At 40.0% G+C, this 19989-nt stretch overlaps 1 protein-coding gene across 1 annotated transcript in view; it reads left to right on the forward strand.

Annotated features, from left to right (window-relative positions):
• Positions 1–19531, forward strand: part of COL5A2 (collagen type V alpha 2 chain) — a 100248-nt gene extending 80717 nt beyond the window's left edge. Inside the window, exons 31-54 of the mRNA XM_063399917.1 lie at positions 300–353; positions 693–737; positions 1165–1263; positions 2026–2133; positions 2250–2303; positions 3789–3842; positions 3964–4017; positions 5048–5101; positions 5862–5969; positions 6077–6130; positions 6335–6388; positions 7449–7610; positions 7706–7813; positions 8715–8822; positions 8973–9026; positions 9354–9461; positions 9561–9614; positions 10881–10988; positions 11843–11896; positions 12627–12734; positions 14366–14657; positions 14806–14993; positions 16836–17060; positions 17906–19531. Coding sequence (XP_063255987.1) covers positions 300–353; positions 693–737; positions 1165–1263; positions 2026–2133; positions 2250–2303; positions 3789–3842; positions 3964–4017; positions 5048–5101; positions 5862–5969; positions 6077–6130; positions 6335–6388; positions 7449–7610; positions 7706–7813; positions 8715–8822; positions 8973–9026; positions 9354–9461; positions 9561–9614; positions 10881–10988; positions 11843–11896; positions 12627–12734; positions 14366–14657; positions 14806–14993; positions 16836–17060; positions 17906–18052 — 2454 coding nt within the window. The 3' untranslated portion in view covers positions 18053–19531. The remainder of the gene's footprint in view (positions 1–299; positions 354–692; positions 738–1164; positions 1264–2025; positions 2134–2249; positions 2304–3788; positions 3843–3963; positions 4018–5047; positions 5102–5861; positions 5970–6076; positions 6131–6334; positions 6389–7448; positions 7611–7705; positions 7814–8714; positions 8823–8972; positions 9027–9353; positions 9462–9560; positions 9615–10880; positions 10989–11842; positions 11897–12626; positions 12735–14365; positions 14658–14805; positions 14994–16835; positions 17061–17905) is intronic.
• The last annotated feature ends 458 nt before the right edge of the window (positions 19532–19989 follow it).

The raw sequence follows: 19989 nt of genomic DNA on the forward strand, positions 1-19989 counted from the left end.
AAATAGGTAGCAAAATAACTGTCTTGATAATGAAGTATTAATTAAATCAATATTTGTTTATAGAGAACTTTACTTTTAGGGCTGAGATGTCCTGCAAATGTTAAGGAAGGGCTGCCATCTCATTTACAGAGGGGGAAACACTTTGGTGCAATATTTATATAACACTTCCCCTTGGGGATTTCTGATGGTGTGCTCTTGTGCTGAGTGTACTTCAACATTCATGATCTTGGTGTCCTAGTTAAGTCTGGATTTACATAACTTTCTATCATGTTAGTGACCATTTAATTTACCTTTTACAGGGCTTGCCTGGGCCACCAGGTCCTCCAGGTGAGGGAGGAAAGCCAGGTGATCAGGTAATGTATGTGTAACATAACATTAAAAAGAATACAATTTATAAAGTAGTTTTACATTTTCTTCTCTTTCTAATTGAGTTTCCCACTCTGTTTCAAAATACTTACTGATTGATGTAGTCTGCAAGCTGTCCAAGAACTGCTTTGGCATAAAATAATTATGAGAATCTGTGTTCTTGGACTGAGCTGGACTGTCACCTCTTGTCACTGACAGATAGGATTTAGACATGGCCATCTACGTTCCCAGTACTTTGGAAATAAAAATGTTTGTCTCTAACCTCCATAACTAGAAAGTTATGAATAATATGATTTCATAATGATAATGGTGAATTTTTTTCTTAGGGTGTGCCTGGAGATCCTGGAGCTGTTGGTCCATTGGGCCCCAGGGTAAGTGTTTTCTTTCAGAGTTTAAATATTCATAACAGTTCTCTGAGGATGGAAGTTGATGTGTAATATGGACTTTACCAGCCTAAAGTCAGTATTTGACCTTTTTCCCCACCAACAAAATGGTTGTAAATATGGATCTGTTTTAAGATAGTTTCTGTAAAATCTGCCACCTTTAATGATTTTGTAGCTCCTGAAGTGGTGTTGAGTACTAGCTGCTAAATGATTTGGGTTATGCTGTGAGAGTTTTTAGTTTGCTGAGCAAAATATTTCCCCCACCTCTAACAGTAAAAGCATAAAGCTAGTTTTTATTTAATCAGTTCTCCTAGAAGTTGTTCACAGCCTCTACCGCGCTTATGGTGTATTTAGGATTTTGTCTACCAGAATTCTACCCTGCCTTGTAAATAAATGCTAATCTTCCATTTTTTAGGGAGAACGTGGCAATCCAGGGGAAAGGGGAGAACCAGGTGCCTCAGGACTCCAGGGTGAAAAGGGTATGGCTGGAGGCCACGGTCCTGATGGCCCAAAGGTAAACTGAACAGAGGTTTGCATTGCTGCAGTCATGTGATGTATCATTCTGCTCATTTGCATCAACATAAGAGAGAGATTTTTTGTTACAAACACGAAGGACATCTCCACTGGATAAGGAAGGACACACAATTCCAGTTATAACAATATTAATAACTTGCAACATATTTAAATGTTGAGGATTCAAGGGTAGGACTGGGCAAAGCCATTTCTGAACTGCAGAAAACCTTCTAGCAATGTTGTAAGGGCCATGCCAGTTTGCACAAAGACACTTGCAGGGCTGAGCAGTTCAAAGAAAATGCTGAAAGCTTCATGCCTGCACGCATACACCTGCTATGGATGTGATTAGGTCAGCAAAGTCAGGTCAAGCAGGGAGTTCCTCAAGTTATGTGAGATCTGTAATAGACATGAACGTCTCTGCTTCTGCCAACTTCTACCTGTACCTAGTTCCTATATTAAACCTTTGTAACATCAAGGTCAGGGGAGAAAGATTCTCAAGCTTCTTTTTTTTTGTCTGTTTTCAACTCCAGTATGCACTGATTAAATATTAATCTATTTGGAAGAACTACAATATTACAGTTGAACTTCCTGAGTAACACAATGGGAAAAGAAAAGTATTTGGATGTGAATAAAGTCCAAATTTCAGAGAAAATCATTACTTAAAACTGTACCCCAGAGACTTCAGCACAGGAACAACATATTCTGCTGCCTGGAGACAAAGATGCTTCTTAGATGAATGGCAACAACTTGTTTTTTGTTCCAGGGAAGCCCAGGCCCTAGTGGGACACCTGGTGATCCAGGCCCACCAGGCCTTCAGGGCATGCCTGGAGAGAGAGGGATTGCTGGAACACCTGGCCCTAAGGGTGACAGAGTAAGTCTGTTTATGGCTGTCCCCCAGTCCCTTAACACTGCAGTTATTCCTGGGTAATTCCAATGAGTACTCAGCATTCAGTGCCGTAACTGGGACTTTGTGGGTGTTTTCCACAGGGCGGCGTAGGTGAGAAAGGTGCTGAAGGTACAGCTGGCAACGATGGGGCAAGAGTAAGTAAATGTGTCACTCTCTTTAGAGCTACCCTTCACACATGGGTTTGTTTGCTGTGCTAGAGCTTGTAGAGTCAAACACTATCAAATGTTATCCTCATGTGTCATGGGTTTACAGTCATTACCTCACACTCCCAACTTTTCAAGTTTTTCAAGACTGCTGTGCACAACGTTTTGGGGTATCTGTCTTCCAAGCCCCTCTTTGGTATCATCAAAAATGTGAGTTAGGAGCTCAGTGGGAAGGATTCACAGTTGATTTAGGATTCATCTAAGTTGACTATAGTAAAAAATACAAAAAATGAACAGGCAGAGATGAATAGGTGGAAGGCAAACCTTGCAGCTCTCAGTCTTGGACTAAGGCTGATGCCTCCTTATTGTCTGCACTGAGTTGCCCACAATGTGTCCTGAATTTCACAGGTGAAAACTGCTGTAAATGTGCTAAGCTTCACATAAGCAGTAAGTTGCTGGCACTTCTGGAAAGTTTGGAATCTCCATTGCATTAATAGAGTCTCTAGTCTGCTCAAGATGTCTTCAAGACACATTGCACACACTCTGCTGCACAGACCAACTGACCAGTAATCTCAGTTGCACTGGGTTTTCTTTGTATGCACTGAGCATTTTTTCTTCCCAGATAATATTTGAGGTACTTTTTCCATGAATTGAGAATATATTTGAGATTCTTGGGTTGTGCAAACCTGTTGGAGTACTAGCTGCTAAGCATTTGGATATCTGAGGTACAGTCAAAATATGAGAATCCTGTCTGGACTAAATTTATTGTTAAAGAGGAAAAAAATATTTTGAGAAACCCTACTATACAGAAGCTCCAATAAAATTATCATCTGTGAGCTGGAATCTAAATCAAGTGTTATCCAAAGATACAGAGCAGTTCTTAGTCATTGTAAGGGATGTTTAGAGCGTACAGTAGTTCATGAACAGGTGAAGTAATGGTGAGCTGAAGGATCTTTATGTGGAGTTGGTGGGTTTGGATGGAGAATTTGCAACCTATTTGCTTGCCTTATGAAGAGATAAAGGGAGTTTTGAGTAGTTTGTAAGATCTGAATGAATCTTCACAAAAAATGATGGATACTTTAAAATTAACTAAGAAAGGTAAATGCTAACAATAAAGAAACAGAGCTCTGTGCAAGTGGGGAAAAAAGATTTGATTTCTTTTTGAGAGAGCAAAACAAAGCTGGGGCATTTTTTTTTTAATGTCATTGGCCTTATCCATGAGTACTGCATAATGCAGATGGTGTACTTAGAGAAGAAAGAGAGAATGAAGGAAAGCAGATCTTATGTGTGGAGTTTTGTCATTGGGAAAGGAAATGCAAGTCAATTTTAGGTAAAGAAGAAAAAGAAGTTTCCAGAGATAAAAGTAGAAGTATTCAAATGAATGAAAGAGAGAATGGTAATATATGGTAAGTTTTAAACTATCCTTCTTTGGAGCATCACTTTTCTAACTTCCTTTCATCTTAATTTGTTCAAAAGGGTCTCCCTGGTCCAATAGGCCCAATGGGTCCAGCAGGTCCCACTGGTGAAAAGGTAAACAGATTTTTATTCCATTCCCTCATAAAGTTTCTTAAAATTATCAGACTTCATTAGCATTTTAATGACCAAACAAGTAAGTTACTTGGGAAATAAAATGCTTTCGTTTTATTTTAAGGGTGAACCAGGTCCTCGAGGTCTAGTTGGTCCTCCTGGTTCTCGTGGAAACCCTGTGAGTAAACATGCTTCGTTTTTTTCTGGTATAAATTAACAATACCTAACACTGATCCAAGCTCCAGGCATTTTTCTTATTTGCTGATATATTTTCCCATGTTTCTTTCCTTTTCTCTGTAGCCAAATGTGAAGTTCTGGCTTGTTGCTGTGCACTTGCAAAAATATTACCAGATTTTGTTCCTGTGACCTATACTTGTTTTAGGGCAAACTTTATAGCGCTACCCTCACTTACCTCACTCCTGAAACTATGCCACCACTTGTAATAGTGTCAATGTTTTTAAAAGCATGCCCTTATTAGATACCACTGTACATAAACAAATATTCAATGGGCAAAGCGCAGAGGTAATCCTTAGTTCATCCAGTTATGTAACTCTTGTCATCTTCCATCTATTAGTGATTTGAAGTATTTTAAGAATTGACCTCAATCAGGGAATTAGAGGCTCAGCCCTTCTAGATCCTTCATACTGCTTGAAATTGATTATGTCCCTGTCATAAATCAGAACTTATTTCCAGTATAACTTGGAGCAGCTTCCACCCTTTTAGGGAGTGCTGGCATTTGCAGCCTTCAGCTACATCTTTTCCAAGCAAATGTGTGGAAAGCTCAGTCAAAGCCTGTTGTGACCTTGTAGAAGAGCACATCTTTGAAGTACTGTTTTTTTCCCCAGTGTGATTGGAGTGGTAGGCTGAATGAAGTGTGTGCTCTTTGGCCATCCCTGGAAGGGGCGGGTTGTGACCACAATTTCTCCTAATGCTGTTTTAATGCTTGCCTGTGTCTTCCATCTCTGAATTCCAAAAGCTCAATATGGTCTTGAACACATGGCAGCTTTTAACATCATAGCTAACATCCTTTATTTTATGACTAAAAGATGATTTGATTCTGATTGATAGAGCAAAAGTATAAATATGTGATAATAGTTAACATCCTTTCTGAAGGATAATAGTTAGCATCCTTTCTGTATTGAACTGTAGCTGATACTGTCTGTAGAAAGATGGTTGTTAAATACAGTTATTTCAATTTTTCTGACCAGGGTTCCCGAGGAGAAAATGGCCCAACTGGCGCTGTTGGTTTTGCTGGCCCTCCGGTATGTTTTTTGGAACACTAATGAGTTTCCTTTACTCATGCTTTGACACACTTCATTTCCTTCATTATGAGTAATATTGTGGTGTTCTGGAGTGGGAGTCACATTTTTGCTGCAAAAAGAGCTGTTTCTCTCTCCCATCAGTATATCAAGGGAAGGAAAGGGCCAATAAGCGCCCTAGACAGTTGAAAAATGGTTTTCTTGTTAAGATTATGTAATTGCTCACCAGATTTCATATTTTCATGAGTATGTTATGTTGCTCCTGTGAGATTAAAATGAGGGAAGTTAAAAAGTGTCTGCTGAAGGTAGCAAAGATTTGCGCCATGAGTAGTGAAGCTGGAATGAGGTGATGGACCAGATGGACTGGCATACCTCAAGCTTTCCCACAGCCTGAATATCCTGTTTCAGGATCCCTTTCACAGTCTTGCACCTGCTTCCCTCAGTGGGAAAAAAAGCCTAGAAAAGACCATGTTTGTTTTGTAGCTGCTGAAGAAAATAGAAAATCTAGAGAGAAGAAAAATGTGAGCTAGATAAGTAAAATGTTTAAAATGGAAATACTGGCTTCACAGAGTGTTTAGAAAATGTCATGTGTGATCTTCTGAAGACCATGCTGAATCCTTAAACAAATACAGTGTTTGCTGGACTGATTTATACCCCTGGTATTTTTTTAAAACCCTTTTAGAAATTCTTTACAGAATTATTTTGTTAGGAAAAATTTGGTGTTGCCTGCCTTGATGTTTCTTCTAAATATTATTTTTCATAGGGCCCTGATGGTCAGCCTGGTGTGAAAGGTGAACCTGGAGAACCTGGACAGAAAGGAGATGCTGGATCTCCAGGACCACAGGGTCTTGCTGGCTCTCATGGTCCCCCAGTAAGGATGAATACAATCATCACAGAACCAGTGACATAGGCTGATCTTGTTCATTTAAAAAGTGATGGGTGTTCACTATCATCCCTCTCTTCCTCCTTTCCTTTTAGGGCCCTCCAGGTGTTCCTGGTCTGAAAGGTGGTAGAGGAACTCAGGGTCCACCTGTAAGTAGATATTATGTGTTGAGACCTGACTGCAGATAATCTAATACAGAAATTTTATGTAATGTGTGTATTATTCCTTATCTCAGCTTGTTTTTTCAATATGTGAATATATAATTTGCTCTCTAATTCAGGCAAGAACATTTGAGGTAACTAGGTGCTGTGTTTCATTTGAGAAAGATGGCATTAAAAAGGGGCTTTTTTTAGGGTGCTACTGGATTCCCAGGATCTGCTGGAAGAGTTGGGCCTCCAGGACCTACTGTAAGTTAATTATCTTTTTCCTAGTAGGTATGTTTTATAAAATGGTCACCAAGAAACTGAAGGTTAAATAAAGCAAGAAAGGTGAAGCAGTGTTTATGGCCTGATCCTGTTAAAGAGAACAGGTTGTCGACACTGACTTCTGTGACTGATTGTTTGCATCATTAAATAAAGCTCATTAGTCTTCAGCTTGGTCCAACGCCTGATACTGCTCCAAGGCTTTCCATTGGGTTCAGTAGGCTTTCATATTGCTGCTCAAATTGCTCCTATGACTTGACTGCTTAGAGGAATGAAAACCCCAGCTTATTTTTTCCTCAATATTTTACTTTTTTGTCCTTTCAGTGGTGACTGAAATTGGGACAATTTTTGGAAAAGAAAGAGCCTCTACTGGGCTCTCTCATTGGTGAAGTTACTCATAAGTTCCACTAAAATAAACTCAAAACAAACCCACAAACACAAAAACTCTTCTGTTCAAACATTTTCAGAAACACTATAAAAAATACTAGCTGTGGATCAAGTTGGGGGTTGAACTCCAGAGAACTGTGTCATGCTTCATATGCCTTTTAATGTTATAATGAAAAAAACAATGCAGTCTTTGTAAGGTAATCAAATGTGAAGTTTATGGAAAATTCAATGTACAAGTGAAATCTTTTAAAAGTATTTGAGAAATGAACAAAGGTCTGTTGACACACTAATTTGTATCATGGAAATAAAAAGTTTGGATATGGACTTTAGCTTGATGATATTAGAAAGAATGGGCAAGGCTGAGTTTTCCAGCAGTGGTTATATACTTGAGGTAAAAGAAAACAAAAAAAACCAAAAAAGAGGAATAAAAAAGTATCTTTTAAAGAAGTGAGTTTACAATTGAAAATTGGGGGGACATGGGTGGAGCTTGGACATAATTTGATATTTATTTAATTTCATTTGTTTGATCATAAAAGAGATAATAATAGCTTTTAGCTCGTTCACATTTGTTAGCCTCTGACTGAAACACAGTCCTTAGAATTTTCCTGTCCTGGTCAGAAAAAGGTCCAATGTAATTGTTGTGTTTTCTTTTTTTTAGGGAGCCCCAGGGCCTGCTGGGCCTATTGGTGAGCCAGGAAAAGAAGGTCCCCCAGGTCTTCGTGGGGACCCCGGTTCCCATGGCCGTGTCGGGGACCGAGGGCCAACGGGGCCTGCGGGTGGCCCTGGAGACAAGGGTGACCCGGGGGACGACGGGCAGCCGGTACGTGCGACTGTCCCTGCACCAGCTGCGCGCCTGCTCGCGCTGTTTGTGGCTGCTGACATGGCAGTGACATCGCTTTCTCCTCTGGGTTTCAGGGCCCAGACGGCCCCCCCGGCCCAGCAGGAACTACTGGTCAAAGAGGAATTGTTGGAATGCCGGGACAGCGAGGGGAGAGAGGGATGCCTGGGCTGCCGGGGCCTGCAGTAAGTACGGACGGGGCCATGTGCCACTGGCCTGGGAATTTCTGCAGGAATTGCAGTGTAGTGCTCCTTAGCACAAGGAGAAAGCTGGAAAACTCCAGCTGCAGGAGTGAATAGAGAGAGAATAGTAAAGACCTTAATCTCATGCAAATGCATGAGGTGGGAGGTTTACTTCCTTTTTGTTTCTGCCATAATCTAAAGCCTGAACCTGAATTAAGAGTGAGTAATAGCATTAAGGCGTCTGTCTAAAATGTTCCTATTTGACTTAAAACTTTATCCCTGGGAAAAAAAACCCAAACCAACCCCATACTCTCATTTAGGTACCCAAACGTCACTTGAATGTGAATAGATACTTTGTAAGCACTGTTTCATAAATTGTGAAGTACAGCCTTCCACATTGCCACTGGAGCTCCCTGCTTTCTTGTAGGATCTATAGGTATTTGTTGGATAACCTAATGATCCAGTAGTTTAGGCAATTAAATAGACCATTAGTAAAAGGGTTGGTATGGAGGATCTGTCATTACCACTGGATCCATTAAGTCACTTTATAGCTAAAGCTGGCCAGAAATTTTTCTAGGCTAACAAGGTTTGTTGTTGTTGAGACAGAAAAATCACGTTAATTATTTCAAACTGCATCACATTTTTCTGAAATCTAAACCACCATAGCTATTGCAGATAATGACATCAGACCTACTGATTTATCAGTAACTTCTTAAAAATACAAAGTATATTAAATACATATTCAAATTCTGTAAGAACCTTTTCTTTAAATAGCAGGGTTTTTTTAATTTACAAATGTAGATGGTATTACAGTCTGGATTAATGAGCAGTTTGGCAGGCAGCAGGTTTTTAGTGCTTTGTTTTGTGGTTAAAATTTTAATATGATCTTTGTCATCTTTTTTAGGGTACTCCAGGAAAGCAAGGTCCCACGGGGCCACCTGGTGACAAAGGTCCCCCAGGACCTATTGGCCAGTCAGGTGCCACTGGGCCTGTAGGTGAAGCTGGTCCAGAAGTAAGTATTGCAGCATTGTAGCATGCAAGAAAAGCCTGGTGGTTGTTCTCCTTGACTTGAAGTTAGAGGTGGAGAACAACTTTCTGGTTTTTCTAGACATGCAGGATTTCAGAGCTAATCAATAGCTCTATTTTTATTCCATAACTCCAGGGACCTGCTGGTAACGATGGTACTCCTGGACGAGACGGAGCTGTTGGAGAACGTGTAAGAATATATTCTTTTCTTAATTTTCATCTGCAAATCCCTATTTTATTATTGACTCATTGTAGATTTTCTTTTCATTCAGTTAACCTGGATGGAGAGCTTGTTCTGAAAGTGTATCACAGCTTTGAATATAGTACCTCTCAAAGCTGAGGATGCCTGGCTAAGAGGCAAAGAACATCTGCCTCCACAAACTCAGACTTGAGTTCTTGCAGCAGGAATATCTTTGTAGGTTGCAATTGCTCAAAAATAGACTGGCAGTGCTACAGTTTTGTTGCTTTGGTCTGGACCAGTCCTCTTTAGATAAACAGTTGAAATTCTGCTTTGCAGGGTGATCGTGGTGAACCTGGCCCTGCAGGCTTACCAGGTTCTCCTGGAGGTCCTGGAACTCCAGGTCCTGTTGGCCCTCCAGGAGATGCAGGTCAAAGAGGTGAAACTGTAAGTGAGGCTTTTAAAAAAAAAATCTTGTTTATCAAAAACTATTGTGTGTGGTTTTCGTGGAGTGCCTCACGTGCTTTCTGTATGCAATCTTTGTAGGGTTCTCGAGGTCCGATGGGTCCCCCAGGTCGTGCAGGAAAAAGAGGATTGCCTGTAAGTTGCCCATGGTCACTGTGGTTTTGTCTGAGATACCACTGAGGCAAGTGTGTGAGGAATTCAGCCCAAATGAGAATGCCAAGCGAGGCTTCACCATGTTCTGACTGCAGGGGGGTGCAGGTAGTTGTGAGCTGCAGAGCTGCACAAATTTGGATACTCCAGCAATGCTTTGGAAGCCTCTTTGAGCATGCTGCTGTCTGGATAATGGCAAGACTTGAGTTAGCAAATTGCTGGAGTCTGGTCTAAATAAGGGGTAAAGAAATGAATACTGAAATTTTAATCACAAAAAGGGATGTTTTTAGATAAAAATGGCAGAAATTCAACAAAATCACCTGTTCCCATTAAAAGGCCTTAATTCAACTCATGAACGTCTGACTTCAGTCTGAAAAGGAAAATAAACAGAACTCTTTTTTTTATGTTACATAAGTCTTTTACAATCCAAGCATGGAACAGAAAATTAATAGCAAACTTGGGAAATTCAAAACAATCTTGCCCTGTCCCTAAGCAGATGTCATTTGAGAGACAGTAAAGTTTATTGAGCAGTTAGTGATAATGATGCCATTGATAAACTATTTAGAATCTGGCATTGAGAAATTTTGCATGCAATTTGGGCTGAGAAATATAGAATTGAAAACAGCAGCCACGTTTTCCAATGATTCTTGAGTTAGTGTAAGAAGTTTGCAATTATCAAACTAACAACAATGAAACTGTGACAGTGGTAGGAGGAAGGTATTTGTGCTGCCTGGATGTTGTTGTCTCTAGCTAGGGAGTGTAACTTCAGTTGTACTTCAATTGTAATGCAGGTGAAAAAGCTGAGAAGTGAAGGTGCAGCCTGGATGATTTCATACTGAAAATATGCTTTATCATAATGAGTCTATGAGAGATCCTTAATATTTCAATCTCACCCACAAAAATCATTTGCCATATACAGTAAGGCAAAGAAATACATGAATATTAAAAAACCACATGTTTTGTAAATTATTTATTATTATTAGTACAGGTTTGTGGGTTTTTTACTGTATTATGTAGCTAAGTAGAATAAATTTGCTACAACTGTATTTGAGCACAGCACAGTTTTCTGTAATTATTTACTTATACTTTGGTAAAATATTAAGATTTTTGGAGCTGCCTCATCATCATCACGTTTCCAGCTTTAAAAGGGAAGGAGGTCTGAGTGCACTGTCTAAAAGCAAATGAGGGGGTTTTGAGGTTGGGTTTTTTTTCCCAGTTCAGAATTTTACATTTCATCATTGATATTTACAGGGTCCCCAAGGACCTCGTGGTGACAAGGGTGACAATGGAGACCGAGGCGACAGGGGCCAGAAAGGACACAGGGGTTTCACTGGACTTCAAGGCCTTCCTGGCCCTCCTGTAAGTTGTTCTGCTTCTACTGTAATTTTATTTGCTTGCTACTTAAATAGTGTATCAGGAGCATAGCTATATAAAGTGGGAAAAAAAGAAAACTATGGGTTTTTTTCCCCACAAGGTGTTTGAGTGTCCTGTTGTCTGTACTTGCTAATATTTTTAAGGCAATTTTAAAATACTGTTGCATGTTGAGGTAAATCTGTTGTTCCAAGATGTGTGTTCTCCTATTCTTCTTCCCCTTGCATGGCCAATCTCTGACAGTTAAAGATCTGTCAGCACAAGATGGTAACAAAAGCTGGTAGTTTCAGATAAACCATTTAGAATGTGAAATGCTTTTTGGCAGTGTTTGAATTCATTAGAGTCCAGGAATCCAGTGCAAAATCCCAAAAGGACTGTGAGAACATCTCTTGCTAATATTTTCAAGAACTTTGTGATTTCACTGTCAATTGAATGGAAATATCATGGAAAACTTGCCTTTTTTTTTTTTTTAACATTTATTCACTGTTGCTGTGCAAACGCTGGAAGTTTCAACATGCAGGAACAGCAGCAACAAAAAGACCCCAACACCCGAATTAGGTGATGGTGATACCTAGGGTGATAGTTAGGTGGGGATAGCCCTGTCATTTACTCTCTTGTAAGCCACTGATTATAAACACCCTGAAACCAGGGCTTTTTAGCTTTACAGCCAAGCTCCAGTGAATTTTATTAAGTTACTAAGGGATTAAGATAAAGTTACCACCCACTGTTTATGTACATTTTAATCCTATTCATACCAAATTGTGTCTATCACACACTAATGCCTTAAAACCAAAGTAAATTGTTCTAAATGGCACAATGATATGGTAATTTCTTCTGTTTAGGGTCCAATTGGTGAACAGGGCAGTCCTGGCATTCCAGGCCCATTTGGTCCTCGGGTGAGTATAACTTTTAAGGTTTTTCTTGCTTATGGGTTTGTTCTTTTCTCGCTCAGATGTCTATTTCTGCCTCACTTTTGTTTCAATGACTTTTATTGACTTTGGTATGATATAGTGATTACCCTGGTATCTTTTGCTGAGACATCACCTTGTTTGATACAGTAAAGCTTTGCCATGAGTGTGGTTATGGTAGTATTAGAGGTAGATAAAAATGTTGGCTCAGGATGGCTACAGGGCTGCAGTCTCTTTTTACAGGCACTTTGGCTGCAGCTGACACAAAGCCATGGATGTGGCAGCTCTGCTAATTGCTACTCTGCCTCCCATCCCTCATGTATGTCATTTACTCAAAAACAAAGGAGAAATACTGTCCCTTGGGAACATCCAAGGGAGGCATCTACATCTACCTCTGAGCCTGTATCTGAGTGTGTACAGAAGGTACTGCAGCCTGCAGAGCATCTGGAATCTGGAGCTGATCCCACGTAAATGGTGAAGGAAAAAGACACACCGCTGAGCCAAGTTATGTTATCTGAGGTGATTCACTTGAGAAGATGAGCTTTTAAACTGCCTTCTTACTTTTACAGACAAAGAAAAAACGTGGTTTTTAAAAATTTGGTAGTAGGCACAAGCAATCAGATTGTTTCCTGACAAGGTATTGCTTGTAACAGGCTGTTTTGTAAAACTTTGTTATTACATGCTAAAATACATTCCATCTTTCTCTTATATTTTCCAGGGTCCTCCAGGTCCAGTTGGTCCTTCTGGGAAAGATGGAAGTCCTGGTCCACTCGGGCCAATTGGGCCTCCTGGTGTTAGAGGAACTGTGGGAGAAGCTGGGCCTGAGGTAAATTGATGGGAATATGGGGGAAAAGGTTATCCTCAAATATCAGGTTCTTTTTTACAGTCCATCACACCATTTTCTTGAGCATCATGACAAATGATAAAACGTGACAGTCTCTCCAACAAACATCCAGGGTAACTGTATTGAAAGTGTTCATTTCTTACTCATTTTCATCTTCTGAACCTGGGATGATCCCAGCTGACCTTCATGCTGGGCTGAGGTTTACAGACACCAACCACGGGCTGATTCACTACTGATGAAAACTGATTTGACCCGTTTGGGAAGAGTCCTACACCTTGCTGAATGCCCCAGGCATATTCCACATGTACCAATTCAAAACACTCAAAAAAAGGGCAGTTAAACTATTTGAAAGAAGAAAAATGAAAAAAAAAATTAGAGGAATTTGAGAAAAGAGTGATCTGGGTGGTCATGTGGAGAACTAAAAAAACTGATAATGCTTATTTTGTGGAAGAGTTAAAACAAAATAATGGGCAAGGAAAGGAAGGCAGTTTTTGCTGACTTTGTCTGGTAAGACAAGGTGTTTCCTGTGTTTGTCATATGCTAGTATTCTACCTATTTCATTTGAATTTCTGCTAATTATCACTATCTCCACTGCTGCCCAGGCACCAAGACCTGCATGAAAAGTCTATGCAGAGCGTAAAAATACATGCCTGTCATCTGTATAATGAAACCATACAAGAAATATCACATTCCAACACTTTTAGTTTTGCTTTCCACGGCTGTAAGTTGGAACCAAAAAACAAGAAATAACAGAAGTTGAGATTTCACTTTTCAGTCATAGTGTTAGTTTGGATGTGTGCTCTGTATGTGCATTTGGAGCCCTAGTTGTGAGTTCTGAAGTAATGACTTTCAAGGAAAGGCCAGTTCTGATCCACCACCTGGTGCACCAGAGCATCAAAATTCACCTGGAGGTAGATTACAGACTTTGTGCTGGCAGGGTGAGATGTTTATTAATAGAAATCTTCTCACGTGTCCTGGTTCATGGTGACAGAAGGACCTCACAACCCATCATTTGGGAAAATTTACTTAGTCAGGAAAACACCTCTCTTTCAAGTAAGGATGATATAGATTCTGTCCCACAGAAAGACCTGAGTTCTGTGGCCAGAGAGCTCAGCACTGCGCTGAGTATTTTTATATATATATATATATATATATTTATATTTATATTTATATATTTATATATAAAGATGTTTCTAGTGCCAGATTTTCCATCCAGGAAAACGATCCTGAGGCAACCTAGGGGAAGCAGGAATTCTAAGAAATAAAGTTGTTAGGCAGGGTTCTGAACAAGGAGGGACAAGTTTAACAAAGGCAATGAGAGCATTCCTTGGTGACTTTTTCCAGCTGTTAAATTTAAAATCAGGAGTAAGAAAAAGCTGAGCAAGGCATTAAGGCAATCAGAGAGGATGTGGAGTGAATACATACCTCACATGCAGTTCTATCTCTAATACTTATTCTTTGAAAGGTGAATTCTTTATATCTGAATTATTCCCTGTGCTTTAGAGTGACTGGCCTGAAATTTTGGTGGTTTTTTTTTGGTGGCAGGCTTTGCTGTCATTTGACATAGTATTTACTCTGCTGGACTTCCGTTGCCTTTTTGTTTTGAACCTTAGGGCCCACCAGGTGAGCCTGGTCCTCCTGGCCCTCCAGGGCCTCCAGGCCACCTCACTGCCGCCATTGGTGACATCATGGGACACTACGACGATGCCATGGCGGATCCACTGCCGGAGTTTACTGAAGATGAGGCGGCCCCTGATGACCACAACAAGACAGACCCCGGAGTCCACGCCACGCTGAAGTCGCTGAGCAGCCAGATCGAGACGATGCGCAGCCCCGACGGCTCCAGGAAACACCCCGCGCGCACCTGCGACGACCTGAGGCTGTGCCACCCCGCCAAGAGGAGCGGTGCGTGCTCACAGCCCTGCTCTGTGCTCTCAGCACGGCCGTGGCCACAGCCTGCTGGGCACGGCTGCCACACAGCTGAGCTTTTGTCCTCCCCGTTGTTTCTAAGATCTGTGTGATAACACAGAGTCATGTTTTATGTTCTTTGCAGGTGAATATTGGATTGATCCTAACCAAGGATGTGTTGAAGATGCTATAAAAGTGTACTGCAACATGGAAACTGGGGAGACCTGCATTTCTGCCAACCCATCTACTGTGCCCCGCAAAACGTGGTGGGCCAGCAGGTCCTCCGACCTAAAGCCTGTTTGGTATGGCCTTGACATGAACAGGGGATCACAGGTAAATAAACACAGGCACTGTTAAGAACTGGCTTCTGTGAAGCTTGTTGCCCTGTGGTTTGGAACTTCATCTGCTGCTCCGAGCACATTCTGCTACAGTCAGCACCTTATACTTGTTGATTGACTGGCTTATAGTCGATTGATTGTTAGTACCATATAATAAAGATGGGAAATAGCTGAGAATAAAATAGGAAAAAACAATGCAAGTGCATCTAATGCAGGACTGGCTAAAGCAGACCACTGCTGGACAAACATCAGCTTCTATTATTAGACTTTTACTAAATCTCTATCTTGTCTTTAAACAACTGTACTTCTACCCTGATACATAATCCAGATCCCTGCTGTTTTAACTGAATTCTAATCTTCTTTTCAGAAAACTGTATACTGCTAAAAATGATGAAACTTACTTTATAATTTTTTGAATTAAAGTGTGATAGTTATCATATACGTCAGGCTGATCCACGATGAAACCATCAGTCTCTAGGCAGAAAAAATTTCACTCACCTTTCTGCTGAGTTTTTCCTCTATGGTAACTTCTAAAATTAGGCTTAATGATCCTGACAAATAACAGAAGTTTACCCTATGCAAAGTATAGATTAACTAGTTTTGCCATTTTTATTCCTAGTTTATCAAAAGCACAGAGAATATCTTCAAATGTTATTTCATAGAGGGTTATTATCTTTAAATTAAGTATTTGGTGTGTAAAAGTAATGCTGTTATCAGCTGGATTACTGAAAACAGTTCAGAACTTTAACAGCTGAAAACAGATGTGACATTGATTGCTTTTTTTGAGATGGTTTCACTTAATACTAAGTTCAGGAAGTCTTGCCATGACCCAACACATCCCAGTTGATGTTTAGCTGCCTGCAGAGCTACACAGAGGAGTTTGTAAGGGAGATGTTCTTTGGAGGAAGAAATTATCTTCAGGAATACTAAAAAAGAATATTTCAGTATTTTTCAAACACTGTCAATTTTGGTAACTAAAAGTATGAGCTATGTAATAGTCAAGTGCACTCCTTATTGATTTTAAACAATAAATGTGTCCAAGATCACTGAACAGAGATACCATAACTTTATACATTATGACAGTACCGGTGAATAAGATTTTCTCTTCACCACTTTCAGTGAAATATATAAATTTCTAGTAATTCTTGACTGTTGTTTTTTACGTTGCAATGATTCATAAAACATGAATAAAATGGAACCTGCATGGACAGGGGAAAAAAAAAAAAACAACTCAGGAATTTTAGAATTTCCCTTACTGGTAGAAAAATTGCTTCTTTTTTATAGAAACAGTGACACTTTATGAAACATTTGTCAAACTGTGCCAGTTGATTAGTTTATAGGGCCCAGATGCAAGTGTATAGTTATTTTGATATAGTCAAACATATTCTGTTTGTGCTGCTTCTAAATACAATACAAACCCTACAGAAAACAAGTTAATAAATTGGTGACACATCAGGTGCATTGTAAAAGAGCTTTCTGTGCTTGATATTTCTTACCTGATTCAAAGTTGCTCTAACGCACTACTTCATATGTAAGAATCCCTTTCAGAAAAGAGACAGAATTCATTCCAAAGCGAGGCATCTCTGTGGAAGCCCAACTTCCTCTGAGTGGTTCAGTTGATGAATTATGATCAAAAGTCTCCAAATTTCTCCCTGTTAAAAAATGGCTAAATTTCTTTGTCCTCAACTGGCATAAAATTACAAAAGAAACCACCCTTAGATTTTATGTAATAGGCCTTCTACTAGTCATATCTGAAAGATGACAGTAATGGCAGATATTTCTAAATTCACCAACTCTTAATTTCAGTGTCCTGTGACCTATTTCTTTATCTCCAAAGTTCGTGTATGGCGACACAGCTGTCACTCAGATGACATTCCTGCGCCTCCTGTCCAAGGAAGCTTCCCAGAACATCACCTACCTTTGCAAAAACAGTGTTGGGTACATGGATGACCAGACGAAGAACCTGAAAAAAGCTGTGATTCTGAAAGGGGCCAATGACCTGGAGATCAAGGCAGAGGGGAACAGCCGCTTCAGATACACTGTTCTGCACGACAGCTGCTCTGTAAGTTCAGGGCTTCTGCCCTGTGCTGGGGAGGAAAAGGACTTTTGTACCTTTTCACTTCTCTCTTCAATTAGGAAAAAAACCCACACAAGGAAGTAATTAAAATGATGCAGGATTTTATAAGGAATTGTAGAAGTAACTGATCAAACAGGGATTTTGCTATAATTCTACCTTCATATAATAGAAGTCTGCACTATTTAAAGGCTATTTGCAAATTTCTCCTTAGTGAGGACACTGAGATACATATCTTGGCATTTTGCATTTCCCAGTACTTGTTTGGCTCTGAGGGGAATCACATAAGCTGGTGAGACAGCCACAGACTTTTGTCTGCCAGATGGGCAAGATTATTGCAGCAGTACTGTGGAGGAAACTCACTAGTACTATGACTGAGCTGGAAAGGAAAATTCTCCCTCAAAATTAGTGGTGGGCACAGAAACCAGCAAGTAGTAGATTTTTTGTGTTCAAAAACAGTTTCAGCCAATATCAACATACTGACAGTTATTCCTAAATCTAGTCTTGCACCTGAAATAAGTTAAGTACTCCCTGTGCTTTAGAGTAAGCCCACAATTCTGGGTGAAGGCACGTATTATTAACACGTAGAGAAGAATTTCATAGCATAAGAGAAAAATGAGGCCTGACGTGTCAGTTTGATACATCTGCTCACTAGAGACATTTCAAACAGCCCAGGTGCAGTGCAGACAGCGTTGGTCAGGGTGTTCCTCAGCAAAGTGCAGTGACACCCTCCGGAACAATCAGACAACTGACTCACCTGAAGTTGCATTGCAGACTGGTTTTGACATGAGCTCTGCCCTAATTTTTATTTTGTTTCCTTCTTTTCCCTCTAGAAGCGCAATGGGAACGTGGGCAAGACTGTTTTTGAGTACAGAACGCAGAACGTGGCGCGCCTGCCGATCATCGACATTGCACCGGTGGACATCGGCAGCACCGAGCAGGAATTTGGAATTGAAGTTGGGCCAGTTTGCTTTGTGTAAGAGCGAGGGGGGGATAGAACACACTACCCAGCAAGAGCAGCAGTTAAACACGAACTCAGACTGATTGAAGTTAATCCTGAGACTCTTGAAGTAATGGCTGATATTGGATCAGCATTGTATATACAGCTCTTTCTAAATGCCCAGCCTCCTTTGGAATATTTATTTTACTTACAAACCTTCTGTTTTCAATGATTGAAACCAACTTTTTAGTACAATTTTAAGAGGATTGATGACCACCTTCTAAAAGTAATATGAATCCTTTTCCTCAGTTTTGTTTCAAATTATCTTGACGTTTCCAGGTATCCAAAATAGATAGATTTAATGTGGGACTAAGTAAAGCTCTAATGATTTTTTGTTTTGCTTTGATGTGTACTGAATAACAGAAAAATAGAGCACTTTTGTGAACCGTTGGCTATATTTCAATCATACCAACTCCCTCTACCCCAGTTTGTGTTCCTGTGGTTGCCATTCACAGATCTGTGTCTTTTGTAGAAGAAAATCTTTTTACACAAGACCATTTTAATTTGGCATTGTTTTTCTTGCACTTTTCTATGTAAGTCTGCTCAGAAGAGTGATCCATAGCCATGATTAATTTATGAAGTAAAAACATTACTGGGGTAAATATGAGTTTTCAGTAAGGGTGTCCCATATCTTAACTTTTAAGGCTAGATTTCACTTCTCACAATGTACTGTGTAATTCCATTAAATTATCCTTGATCTCCAAAAATACACCTTAAACACAATACTTGTTGATTTTCCAATATTTGCCCATCTAAGAAGCCATTACGTATTGAATTATGCAGATGTCTTATATATGGTGCCAATTTCTGTACATTGCAGGCCATTCACATGTATACCAGACCAATTGCTAATAAAAGAAAATTCAGAAATTCCCTGGTTTTAGCTGACATCCAGACGTGCATCACCAGTAATTTGACTTACTCGCCTTGAGTTGTCAAGGCAGGAAAGTTCCATCGTTTCTTAGCATGAGCTACCTCATCTATGGCAGTTGGGATGCAATTAATATTCCTGGTTTTATTTTAGATATTAAAAGGTGCTATGCTTCTGTTGTTATTTCAAGATAGGAGATAGGCAGGGCAAAAAAAAAAAGCCACAAAGTGATGGTGCTAAATGACTCTCTAGAAGGCTGACAAAATAAAGATGCCTACTGTCAATGTCATGTTCAGAGCTTAGCTGTTAGGCTTACAGTGTTTGAGAGAACAATGTTACAGTGCATTTATTTGTTGGTCATTCAGTATATAGAATGTTTGGTACCTCCAGCATGCTTTATTTTGTAAAGTATGTGGGTACAAACTTACTTAGGTTTTTTGTTTCTTTACCGCATCTGTGCTCTCCACGTTTTTTTGTTTGTTCCTTAAAAACAAATAAACAGCTGGGGCTCTCCCTAAAGAAAGTCATGCACATAGCTTTTTTCATGTATCTTTGCAAAGCATTTAATTAAATACATGCTTCTCGCTATGTAAGTGGTTTCCTTTTTGTAAAACTCCTTCCAGTGTGTTCATTCCATATCAGTTCATTCCCAGGAAATTAAAAATTGTTGTTTGGTGGCTGTTTGCATAAATTATTTGCAAGGCATTGTGAAATATTTTGAAGATAGGAACATAGGAGTATTTGTGAAGTATCTTCTGTGTCAGTTATTGAAAGGAAATCAGCAGGCCTAGAAAAGCTGCCTAAATAATATTGTTTGAGACTCCAGAGAGAATTTTTATTCACAAATGAAATGAGATTTGGCCAATTCCCAGTGGCGATGGGAGCTAACACTGATGGCAGTTTCTAGACAAGCCATAAAGCTGCATTTGTAGTGAAGCAGGCAGGAATTTCCCTTCCTTTCCCCTTTTGGAGAGGCAGGAGCTCTGCAGGTTTCTGGGTTGTCCAAATGCGTGTCCCTGCAGGGGAGGTAAGGACTGGGAAGTTGA

This window comes from Prinia subflava, chromosome 6, assembly GCF_021018805.1.
Source record: "Prinia subflava isolate CZ2003 ecotype Zambia chromosome 6, Cam_Psub_1.2, whole genome shotgun sequence".
Lineage (NCBI taxonomy): Eukaryota > Metazoa > Chordata > Aves > Passeriformes > Cisticolidae > Prinia > Prinia subflava.